This window comes from Pinus tabuliformis, chromosome 9 (assembly GCF_031772625.1).
Source record: "Pinus tabuliformis cultivar Carrire ecotype Pingquan chromosome 9, CPIR1, whole genome shotgun sequence".
Taxonomy (NCBI): Eukaryota; Viridiplantae; Streptophyta; class Pinopsida; order Pinales; family Pinaceae; genus Pinus; species Pinus tabuliformis.
The window spans coordinates 1,713,674,906-1,713,687,975 of NC_142307.1; the positions used below are offsets into that span (position 1 = coordinate 1,713,674,906).

The following is a 13,070-nucleotide window of genomic DNA, read 5'->3' on the forward strand; positions in this document are numbered from 1 at the left end:
CTTACCGTATGAGCAGGTCATCGCACAGCAAGGTTATCGGAATCAAGTTTCTCGACATCTTTGGCATCAAAAAAATTCAAAATGCCCACAGTCACTGTTTTCCACTGTAATGGCTGAATTCAACGAACTTCAGGCTAGCGCTCCAATTGAAGGTTCCAAAAGCATTACATGATCTCCAAAAAAGGAGCTCAACGCACCACATAAGCCACCAACAACACATTACCCATTTACGGCCAGCAACATTTGAACATGGCCATCGTACATGGACTTCAATGCACCATTCAAAGATATGTATATAATGTAGGTTCCAACAGATCGTGGACCAGCATACGGCATTCAAAATTATTCAATGCACAAAGCCTTCACAATATTCACAGCATATACGACCTTCAAAAAAACATACACGGTCTTCAAAACACGTCTTGAATGAGCTGCAGAAGTTATGCATTACCAGTCATGATTTGCAGAGATTCCATTCAACAGTGGTTCAAAGCATGTTTCAATGACCAGCCTTTGATAACATAGCAATGACTCATTTAATGCAGCGACATTCCACACATAGAATGAACCATACGCTGCTCCCTTCAACGCATACAAATCAGAGAGAACGTTAACAAATTTCAAATGATGGCAGCAATGCGTTTCAGCTGAGCCTTCGAATAATCTTCAGTGGAGACGGGTTATGGAGCATCCTGAGAACAACGTTTCTGATGCACCGGCTCTTTCAAAGGAAACCGACGCTCAGGTGTGGATAGAGGCAATCAGTGCGCAGAGAATCAGTGTCAGGCAGAGGCAGAGCGGCCCAAGACAGTGCAGCGAAGAGTCACCTACTCGCAGACGTTTATGAACAGTGAACGTTTATGGACAGAGAACGCATGACAGATGTGTTATATGGCAGAGGGCCAGGACTGCTCAGGACAGAGGAATGGCAGCGCTGAAACAGGTGGCTCACAATGGAGCAGGGCAGGAGATCGCCCGCTCTGATACCATGTTAAACTCACATGGACAGTGAGACAGATGGAAAGATAAATCATTCAGTACAATTTTTATTAACAACTCATTTACATTTATAGTACATATTGTGACTCTTGGGATTCAGATCCCAAGGTCTCTTGGACTGCTTTGTCCATTCAACTTCCACGCTAACCCATTAGGATTAGGTGTCCAACAGCTAGCCTCCATTTAAAATCTTCATTGAGTCCAAATCTCTAATGCCATTCTCCTCTCTAGAAGCATCTTGAATCTTCCTTCTAGATACATCTTGAAGATCAACGGTTGAGAATATTTCTAAGACACTTAAATATTTAAATTATTTATCCTTAGAAAATAACCCAATAGTCCAGAATAATTAATTGACTTTAATTTTTGTACTTTTCTTAACTTAGGAAAGAAGACATAAATCAGTAAAAGAGGCAGATAATCTCTTCCACATGCTAAGACACAACATTTGCCACATAATCTATCCTTTTGGTGGGCATCCACTTCAATCTTGTCCATAAATTTCCTTGCCCTAATTGTTTGCCCTAAGGGGAACCCTAGTTTGGTTTTGCTTCAACTTAGGGGCTTCTTTGAAGGTTTCATGAGCCTTGGACTTGCTAATATACATTGTTGGAAACCTTTTCTCCTAGCCTTGACCTTTGGTTACTCCAACACTCAACAAATCACACAAACCCTAGGCCTTGTGCCTCATCAAATAGGCTTCTGTCAAGAAAGCGAATTGCCTGCTATTGGATCCTTGAACCTTAATCGTGACTTTCTTGTAGAAATCCTCATTGCGTCACCTCATACCCTAACCTTAGAATACCAATTAGGTGACCTTCACACATATTGAGACTCCTCCCGTTAGTGAGAATCCATAAAGAGCAGGCGGTTTTGGTTGTGTTAACAATGGAACACTACCCCATTATTGTCACTTGGTCTAGTTCTAGCTTTTTAGAATACCCCTCTCCAAGGTCTACTAGATTTTGTGGCAACAAGCACAACCAATCTTAATCACATACACGCACACACAAATTTCTACACAATCAAATAAATTCTTCATTAATCATAATCATAACCTACTTGAGCTCCCTTCAACGGAAAATAGCAAATTGAGTAATTTACAAACAACAAATTTGGATTTGATCCAACTGATCAACCCCCAACCTTATTTGATTTGGATCTCCTTGTTGCACTCTTGCAACTTCCTCGGACTGGTCACACTTGAGTGGTAGTTCTCCACTCAATCTCTAAGATCTCCTCTCAAGTCATGTTCTCACTGTGCAATGTGTTTTTCTCCTCTCTTTAGCCTTGCTTTTATAACTTGTCATTGAGTAAAATCCCTTAACCTATTCTCCATAGTGATTGACGATTGAGATTAGATTATGACTCACTTGAGATCAACGATGGATATTAAAGCATAAGTTACTAAAATAAATACTTTACTTTTCCTTCATTTCTTTAGCTCAATAGCCAACATAATTAATTATGTGCTTTTCCTAAGTTAGACTTAGGCTAAATTACAAAAGCAACTAACTTAATACCTGAGCAAGTATCCTAAAGAGATTTTAGGTGACTTCAAGATGCCTAGACACTTAGGCTTGTGTAGAAGTACCTTCCCAAGCTACAAACAACAACATTGAACTCTTACGACAATGTTTCTGTGCCCTGACCCAAAGATGTGGATAAAGGACGGAAAGGCAATGGTGATAATGACAATCCACTGAATGAATGGAAGTGAATATCAGGGATAGATGGAAATAGACAAGTATGGATTACATTTGGCATGCTATATCAACCAATGCCTCCTATTCGTGCTCTTCATGGATAGTGGAAATAAAAGGCCCTAGGGGAGGTCACATTGGAGTAGGGGCAAAGGAAAATCTCCAAGGTACAATCAAGAGCGTTCAGTCATCCAACTTAACCCGTGATCCATATTAGTATGCCCTTAACATTAATCAACAATACATGATTACAAGAATGGATACCGTACCTTCCAACAGATGATCCACATTCCTTCAGGAAGTATGCTAGAAGGGAGAGAGCACTGACCGAAGCATAGGTGGAGAGCTATGTGTTGAATTATGTAACTAGTTTCGGTCTTCATAATATCTCATTTTATGTAATTAATGTAAAAGAGAAAGTAAATTATTATTTTTATTTTATAAGCATGGGTTTCATGCTCTAGGTCAATTTGTTTTAGGTCAAAGCACCCAATGTGTGCTTCTAGGTTATGTCATCAAGTCAAGAAGTCAAAAGAGTCGTTGTCATATGTAATAAACCATATTGGGCATCTTATGTCAAGTCAAAGAAATTAGTTGAGTTATACGTGTCAAAATATCCCTCCAAGACCAAGTTGGCCTGCAGAGAAGAAGTCGGCCCAATATAGGGCTATTCGTACTCCAAGAAAGCCTATATATAAGAAGCATTCAACCTCATTTGAAGAAGACCATCCAAGGAAGTTCGATCATTAGAAGAAAAAGAAAAAGGGCAAGCGAAGGTCAAGGAAAAACTAGAAGACAAGAAGTAAAATCGAAAATCTGAATTTTTTGTGTCTATTTCCCTCACACGTGCGAATAATAAGCTAGGGTTTTTGCAGAAACAACACACTGCGATTAACATTGGAAGAAGCATGATCCATTTTTTAACATACAGACAAATTTAAATTGATAAATCTGAAATTAGTATGTGACAAATGGTTCACTCTTCATGTGAATCTTACTAATTCCTCTGCAAAATTCACAAATATTGAACTCCGGGAGAATGTTTCATTTTTGATCTATAATGGTTCACAATTTTTTGCCCTTTTTGTTTTGAAATTTTCAATATTCATAAACAAATTTTTTTGGAAGAAACTTTCGACATGTTCTGGAGTTTGTTTTAGCTTTTTTAAATAAAAGTGAATGGGCAAAAGGTGAAATTAATTTGGTCTCACAAATATTCATTTTAAGCCAGGTTTTTGTAATCGACCATCAATGATTTAACTTAGGTTGACCTTTAGGGATTTGCCCCTTGGCTAGGGTAGCTTAGTTTCCTTGGTCTGAAGAGTGGGGCAAGGCTACTGAGGTTACAGTGGGTAGCTTTCCTGTAGTGCCTCTAGGCTCTTGTGAGTTTGAGCAGTAACACCTATTATAACTGTTTTGATATTAAGTAAAGTGAGAATTTTCTGATATACATTTTGTGATACAATTTTAAGGGTTAAGGATTAAACACTTTTTCAAAGCAAACAAAAGGCTGGAGTGGTTAGATGAATCCAGGTTGAATACAATAGCTTGATGCGAAATAACACCATGGAGTTGGTGGAATTACCAAAAGTGAGCTGGTAATCTCATACAAATGCATTTATAGAACCAAATATAAAGGTGATATAGCATTGGTAAGAATGAGGCAAAACTGGTTGCCAAAGGGCTCAACAAGCACAGATTGTTTAATGAGACATTCACCCTAATGGGCAAGCTAATCAGGTTAGTACCATTTCCTGAATCACAGTTCAGTTGGGAAATTCATTAGAGGAATATTTGGATCAGATAAGATAATTTTATTAACATCCACAAATGACTGAGGAAAAGGTCAATGTGACTAGAAAATACAATTGGGCATCCATGGACCATGGAAGTGTCACTTTCCAGGGCACTCCTAATAAGAAAACAAAAAATAGCTAAATAAAGAAAAGTGCATGCTTTAAGCAGGACAAAAGTGCGAACCCTAGAAAGGGCACAAAGTTCTAACAAAACTCAAAGTTGGAGGCAGAAGCAGAAGTGGAACAGGTGGAGGATGGAGAAGAAGCAACTCTGTCATCCTCTGTTACTGTGCAGTGGCTGATGCAAAAGCCTTATGTTGTTCAGAGTACCTTCTTGAATGGAGTTCATGTTGAAGAGGTTCAAATGTGGCAACCTTAAAGTTTGATTGTCCAAGGTAAAGAAAGATGCGGTTGCTGTCTCATGATGATTGTCCTGCAGAACACATTCTTTTGATTTTATTTCTTTATGTATATGTGGAATATCAATCCAAAGGGAAACTATTGGCCTATGGCATATTCTTTCATATGGATTTTATGATTGGGATTACTGCGTTGTGCAAAGGGCGCTTCAAATCATTTTCTGTTATATGTTATCTCAGCTATCTATTATGTCAAGTAGAGAAGTTATGGATGATTACTCTTCATGGAAGTAAACGTATCTTATAGTAATTAAAATTTCAAATGGTTTATATGAAGAAATTTAGGAGGAGAGATGCCTTTGGGTAAAATACCATAACCCAGCATGGGCAGGCAGGGGTGTTATCTTTATCTCTAATCCCAAGTTCAAACTTAGAGATTCAGTCTGGCACTACTCATAACGGTCAGCTGATAACTGGATGCCGAAAGTTCCCTCATATGATGAAGGGTGGATTCATTACTGAAGGTAGCATGCCACCTTTGAACACAAAGGATAGGCCTATAAGGTGAATATGTGAAATAAGTTCTTCCATGTTGGCTATTCATCCAAATGGCTCCCGAAACCGCACTCTTTCATTAGTGCACAGCAAGGAAGAGGGTTTAAAGCTCTGCTTTTGATGATTTTTTATTTTTTTAACTAACAGGGAAATGATAAAGATTTATTGCACATATTTTTTGGAGTATACTCTTGGGCATATATAAGATTTTGTTTTGCTAATATTATTAATCCAAGTTATGTATGTTCTGAACAACTGAATATCGAAGGTTCGCATATCATTGATTTGTTTTTTAATGTTTTGACTTTCCAATGTTTCAGATCGCTTTCCAGCCTAAATTTCTTTCATCACGGGTTGAGAAAGAGAGACGGGCTGTTCTTTCAGAGCTTCAAATGATGAACACTATAGAATACAGGGTTGATTGCCAGGTAAACTAACTGCTGGTACATTGGTAATGGTCAAATGTGTTTTCGTTAAAATGATGTTCAATTCTAAAGGTTTTGGAGCGTCTGATGTGCTTAGATTCTTAAATATCTAGGTTTTGATGTTTTAGGATTATATTTTATGGATTTCTATCTGTCTTGTGTAGCTGCACAATCAGTTCTGTGCATTCAAAGATACCCTATATGTGGCTTTCTTCTTTTCCATAAGATCTATTGGAAAGTAGAAATAATTCTCCCTGTTTCAACACTATAAGTATATGAAATTGTATCTAATGATATCGTTTGCTCTTCACAGTTGCTGCAACAACTACATTCAGAAAACAAACTGGGTAGAAGATTTCCGATTGGATTGGAGGAGCAGATTAAAAAATGGGATGTGGAGGCAATTAAAAACTTTCATGAGCGTTGGTACTTCCCTGCTAATGCAACACTATATATTGTGGGAGATATAGATAGTGTTCCAAAGACAGTGTATCACATAGATGTATGTTGCGTCTCTCAAATTTATTGTTTGTTTGCTTAATATTTGAGGTATTTATATGCCTTTAAAAGATGTGATGTATGGTTGAGTAGGCGCTTTTTATATAAACAGTGAAAAGTGATTATTTTGCTGCTTCATTCTGATGATGTATATGATGCTTTGTCTTCACCCTTTTACAGGCTGTGTTTGGGCGAACCCCTTCTGGAAGTGAATTCTCTGTTGCACATCCTCCAAATGCATTTGGTACTATGGCCAACTTTCTTGCACCCAAGTTACCAACTGCATTAGCTGGTGCTGTTATTGGTGAAACACCATCTTCTTTAGTAGTAAAACAATCAAAACAGTTAAAAAGGGAAAGACATGCAATAAGGCCACCAGTGAAGCATGAATGGTCTTTACCTGGAGCAGGACGTGAATTCAAGAAGCCATATATTTTTCAGCATGAATTGCTTCAAAACTTTTCTATCCATCTGTTTTGTAAGGTAATTACAACTTAAGTCTCCAACTGTTTCTTGTGTCACTGTGAAACACTCTTTACTGGGCATCCCAATTTGTAACTTAGCAATACTGAAAGATGTATACTCTGTGTATGGCTGAAAAACATTTCTGAAATATTGCTATCCCTGGTTTATCTGCTAGAAACTACTGTTTTCACATCCTCCTGATGGTGAATCAAATTCTCTCTCCCTTTCTCTCTCTACACGCACACACAGCAGTAGGCTATAACTTCATTAAACTTTCCCCTCACATTTTGATGCTGTGATTTTGTAAATAATTGCTATTATCCATGTTAGAAAATTTTAAATTTCTACTACTTGCAAGTATGAACATAAAATATGAGTTCAGCGTCTCCATCAACCTATATGTTATTGGCATAAAGGCTACAAAAACCTCAAAGATTTCTTTCTTGACCTTCACAAGTAATTTTTGGCTATGGTCCCTTAGACGCAAAATTTCCTCGTCTTTTTCTGTTAATTATTGTTCCAGTTTTGCAAGTTTTTCCTCTCGCTCTGTCATTTGCATCGGTATATCATCTTGACATTCTTCTGCATTAAATAATTTTCCACACGTTGGACAACATAATTCACAATTTATATGAATCTAAGGATATTCAATGTATGTTATACAAAACAGACATTTAGTCCAAAATAATGGTTATTGTGTCGAACTCATTGTGACTTTTTTCATCATTTTCGAATTGGAATCCATTTGTTCGTCGAATATTAATTATTTTGTGTTCGTCAAAGAACTTATTGTTTGTAGATAACCCCCTTTTTTTCTTAATTTGTATAACTGTATGTTTTTTTTTTAATCTTACTGGTTTTTTATTAGTTTTATTTTTGACTGATTTTTTTTAATAATTTTATTTATATTTTTTTTTTCAATTTATTTTCCCTTTATATATATATATATTTTAACCTTTAATATTTTTTTGACTTTTATTTTTATTTTATTTATTATTATTTTTTTTAAATGGCCAAAGGCTTGGCGATAAATGGAGAATCTCCCACTATATAGTGAAATGCTTTGATTACGACGACAATCAAGTTGACGATGAGTTGATGGCCAAAGGTCGGGATTAGCCAACATGGCTCTGATATCAAATAAAACGAACAAAGTTCGTTCTTCAAGTTAAATACTCCAGAAGACTTGGAATATGTAGATCTTCATTGAGATACAAGAATATATATTAAAATGTATGAATAAGAATGATGTTACAAATGAGAATGAGGGGCCTGCTTATATACTAGGTAGGTGCCTTTTCATGGAAAGTCATGTCCCATCTAGACATACCTCTTCAACACTAATTACTAATTAACTAATCATTATTACAATTATCATCATTATTTATATTTAATATATTTTAATCATAACAGTCCCTTCAAATAAATCATTGACAAATCTTGTTCTTTGGAGCAAAAGTCAAATATACTTTAATGCTTAACGAAGCTAAATTGTTTAGAAAGAGAGTTATTTATGTTGCTTGTTGCCTCAAAATCTAGCAGGTCTTGTGAGGGTAGTTCACAAGACAAGAGCTAGACTAGGGGACAACAATATGAGGTGTGGCCCACTGTCACAACAACCACTACCTCTTGTTCTTTTGTGGACTTTCACCACAAGGGCTGCTTCCTTATATTAGGTCACCTATAGGATTTATTAGGTACAAGGGATAAAGGTGACAACGATAGACCAAGGAGGGATGCTCTTCTTAAGGACAGGGCCTAGCTAGCACAACAAGGAAATTCACATCCTCCAAAATGTTAATTTTCTCTTAGGGCTATATTGTTCTTTGCTTAAGATAATTGCATTATATCATTTACACATTGAATTCACCCCACAACATTATAACATGATTCCATCATATGCAATTATGTAGAAAGAACAACATCATTAGTAATGTAGCGAGACATTGAAAGGAACATCAAAAGAAAAACGTGCACACAAAGAGACATTGGAATTTGGTTGTAGACCAGGGAAAAACCCAACAAGGGGGAAAACCCGAAATTTTCTTTTTCTTCTATTAGATTTCATCAATTGTTCAGATGTGATACAATGTACATCATCATGAGACATCATATACATATCAGGACTCCTTGAGTTAAACCTAAATCATTTCACAATTTCATTTGTGAATTAAATGAAACAAATACAAGAGAGCAGCTATCATAACTTTACACCGGCCATAGAGACACTGATACCACTGTCATATCAGTACTGTCATCTTTGTCGTGCCTATGCTGTCAATTCTACTGTTATGCCAACACAGTCAATAGTCAACAACATTTGATTGATCATAGACATAGAAGGGTACTGTCATATCATGTAGGTTTCTATAATGGGGTATCTGCCATATATGAAAATTACTGATTCCTATCTAGATCTCTTGACATTATTTCTGCATATATATCTAAAAGAAGACACTAGTAGGGTTTCTCCTCAAGGATGTTGGTGACAAGAGCACTGCATATACATATATATATGATGCCACACCAAAAATGCTCTACACATGATGTTGTGCCAATATACTTACGATGCTGAAGCCATACTAACATATATATCATTGAGTCTATCTGTATGGATCACAGAGAATTATGAGCAACTGTGTATGATGTAAACTGATGTAGAGGGGAAATACAGAGAGCATGTATATATCACAAAGACCATACAAAAACTATGATGGAAGCGACCATGAATATATCAGAGACCAAATATGTAATGCTGAGACTGCGTATCGCAGAGGTGTCAAAGAATCCTTAATGATGAGACCATGCAACGAATGCCATTATTTGTCATACGCCATCGCGTAATATAGAATGCGATGAGATCATAGCTGTAGTTAGTTGAGCGAGAGTCTGTAACCATCCGAACAAGAAAAAAAAAGATCAATACTTCTGCAAGAGCGAGAGTTCTGAAAGAGAGATCCATGAGTTTTCGATATAGAGAAGCCATAGGGAACACAATTCATCAGAAGGTCCATCTGAATGTTATGCCAAATGCAAGACCATTTTACCAAGAGCGAAACCATCTACAGAGATGCGAGGTCCTGTTGACAAACGATCCATGATTCAAAGAGAACATGCCTTCTGAAATGATCATTCAAACCAAGTCGCAGAGAGAGAAAGACGATTCTCATATGGTGGCTTACGAATACACAATGGACTTTTATTTATAGTTATCGAATGGGAGTCAAAGGGTTAAGCCAACATAATCATTTTAAAAATCAAAATTTCAATTTCCCTCCAATGGAAGCCAACTTGAAGAGAAATCAAATTCCTTTTATTATAAGTGTCTTCTTGCAATAATAATTCCTTTGCTTAATCAAATGAGAGGAGTGCTAGGGAATTTCTCCCTAGCTGCCGAATTTAATACTCCTCGCTAGGGAGGAATTTCCACCTTTATCACAAGTCCCATCTCGGATGACATATCTCATCATAACTGCATCATGTTGAATCTCGAGTGAATATATCTCAATCATAAGAAAGGTAGACAACTGTATCATTAGTAAGATCCACCTCATATCGTCTCATAAATGAAGAAGAATCCATAACCAATGGTAGGAGAGATCAACCCTCCAAACCCTATATGTCTTGAAGACATCCATCATATCTCAATATAACTTGTTTCCTTTGATCATCAGCTGAACAATCTTGATCTACAGAAGAAGAAGAAGAGGAATCATCATAGGGGTGTCCATCTCAACCCAGGTCATCATCATAAGGAAGCATCCAACTTCCATCCTATATCCAATAATTAGTATAGTCATCTGAAATAGAATCATCATCGTCATCAAGTCACATCTTGTCCTGGTTCATCTGTGGAACATTCTTGAATGTAAAGAAGAGGAATCTGACATCATAGGGGAGCTCAAGTTACTACCCTCTAGCCATCGGAAGCCACTGCTACCACCCAGAATCATCGTCATTAGGGAGCCACTGCTACCACCCAGAATCATCGTCATTAGGGAGCCATTGTGTTCACACGGAAATACTGCTAGCGGGAGCCAATCCTACAACCCGGGAATCTTTGCCGATCTTTCCAACATGAGCCTCAACAGTCAATGGTAGAACACCTGCATCCACAACCTTGGGAGGAGATACACTTACCTTATAATGTAAGGATCAGACGCAACCCAAGGCACTTGGGGGTGATACACACCCTACAAGGTAAGGATCAGACATGCCCAAGTCATCTTCTCAACCTGTTGGCTAGATGGGGGGGAACAATCCCAGTAAGCCAAACTTGTGGGTAGGATGCATACTGGGGTATACTCGGCAGGGCGAGATACACACTTATCTTGAGTAAGGATCAAACATGCCCTGAGTTGACAATAGGGGAGATACACACTTATTGTGAGGTAAGGATTAGACACACCTATTGTCCATGAGTTCGCTCAACCCTAAGAGCTCTTCAGCTGAATTCCTCAGCTTGGGAGCTCAGGCAGGGTGGAAGAGCATAGCTTAGTGTCCTCAATCAACTGGGACCCTTGCCGAAGAGGGTCGCATCCATCAATTGAAGTTTCTCTCTGAAGATAAAAGAATATGATGGAGCATCATATCAAAGTGCTCATATCCGATACCGACTCAAATAGCTCAATGAGGAATTCAAGCACACTGCTTTGAGCAACAATCCTCTATTTTCCTGTTTATGCAGGACATCAAATCAAATATTATGTTAGAGCAAATATATGACATAAAGAAAAGAATAACATATTCATCTTTTCTCCCTCTCACGTAGGGAGGGAGTAACCACAAGCCTAAGCTTGTTTCATACAACAACATTATCTCAATGGAGGAAGATGTCTCTATCTCAGTTATGTATGTATGTCAAGACTTTATCTAACTAATTGCTTATTACATGATCCACTAGATCTAGTAATAATAATCCATCAATACGATCCAATATACCATGATTTTGATAATATACTTCCTCCAACAAGAATGTCTTCTACCGCACTTCTTCATGAACACTGGATCCTTCAACATCAGATGATCATCAATCCAAGTCCAAAAGACTTGTTTCACTCTCTAATCATGAGTCTTCTATCCATTTACTGTAAATAATAATAGGTGTTGGGTTCTCATCAAGGGTCTCTCCCTCCGAATGGGCATCCTCTTCAATCATCATCAATCACGACATCAACCTATCTCTCATATTACTGTCATGCATCATCAAAACTGTCATTTCACAGAGTCAAACTATATCAAGTTCTCATATATATATATACATCATAGTCATGACAAGTTACCATCAACTGCTTCATTGTCACATATGAACATGTCATCAAACATCCATCAAAGGTTAATGGTCACATCATGACTTCTTTATCACATTATACGAATATTTCTTCAGAGTTAGGCAATCGACATTGTCAAATTTACCATGCTGTTAGGGCATCAAAGCAGCTACAACTTATTAAGGCCTTATCAAGATCACCAAGAAGATAGGCAGAAGATCCGGAATATCAATCTTACAACCATACTATTACCATACTTATTACAAGCACTGTCAACAATATCAAGCTAGCGTATATCAAAGTCAATGTTTCTAGTCTCCTTTACAAAATCAGAAAATGCATTATGATCACATGACATGCATTGTCTAATATTAAATGTTACTATCAAACTTACATTCATTGGCATTATGAATCAAGTCATCTATGAGGGTGATATGTGTTGAAGAATTAAGGGCAGTTATGTATAGGAGGATTCTTCTAGATTTGATAACAATTTGTGAAGCACTTTTCCAATTTATCTTTGTTAGCTTGATCTTCTTCTTATTATTAGTGTGTGTGTTTACTTCATCAAACTGCTACCAAAACACAAGAAAGAAGAACACAAGGTGTTGGCTCTCTGCCAGGGCAAAACCACTCTCTCTTCGAGAGGAAAACCCATTCGTAAATTTCTCTTATTGAAGCTTCTATTGATCAATGCCAAACCCTAGACTCTTGGTGAGAAGTTCCTCCAAGTGCAAGTCAAGCCCTTTCAAGATCCCTTCCTCTTGCAACACTTCATCCTTCCTCTTCTGGCACATTGTTCTTCTTCTTCCGGCAACTGTAGAAACCCTAGATGGTATGCCTGGAGTGATCCTTGTCCTTTTTCTTCCTTTGCTTGAGATGGAGCCTTTCTAACTTAAGAAGATGAACTTGTCACCTCCCAACCGGGCCTTCTTTTCTTCACGAAGATTGCAGACTTAGAGCAGCAGTAATACAACCCTAATTCTTCGCACGTGTGGGA

At 37.5% G+C, this 13,070-nt stretch overlaps 1 protein-coding gene across 1 annotated transcript in view; it reads left to right on the top strand.

The window, feature by feature from the left end:
* LOC149155551 (stromal processing peptidase, chloroplastic-like) overlaps positions 1-13,070 on the top strand; it is a 335,427-nt gene that overhangs the window by 124,263 nt on the left and 198,094 nt on the right. The window contains exons 6-8 of the mRNA XM_089445700.1: positions 5,733-5,840; positions 6,151-6,339; positions 6,516-6,818. Coding sequence (XP_089301826.1) covers positions 5,733-5,840; positions 6,151-6,339; positions 6,516-6,818 — 600 coding nt within the window. The remainder of the gene's footprint in view (positions 1-5,732; positions 5,841-6,150; positions 6,340-6,515; positions 6,819-13,070) is intronic.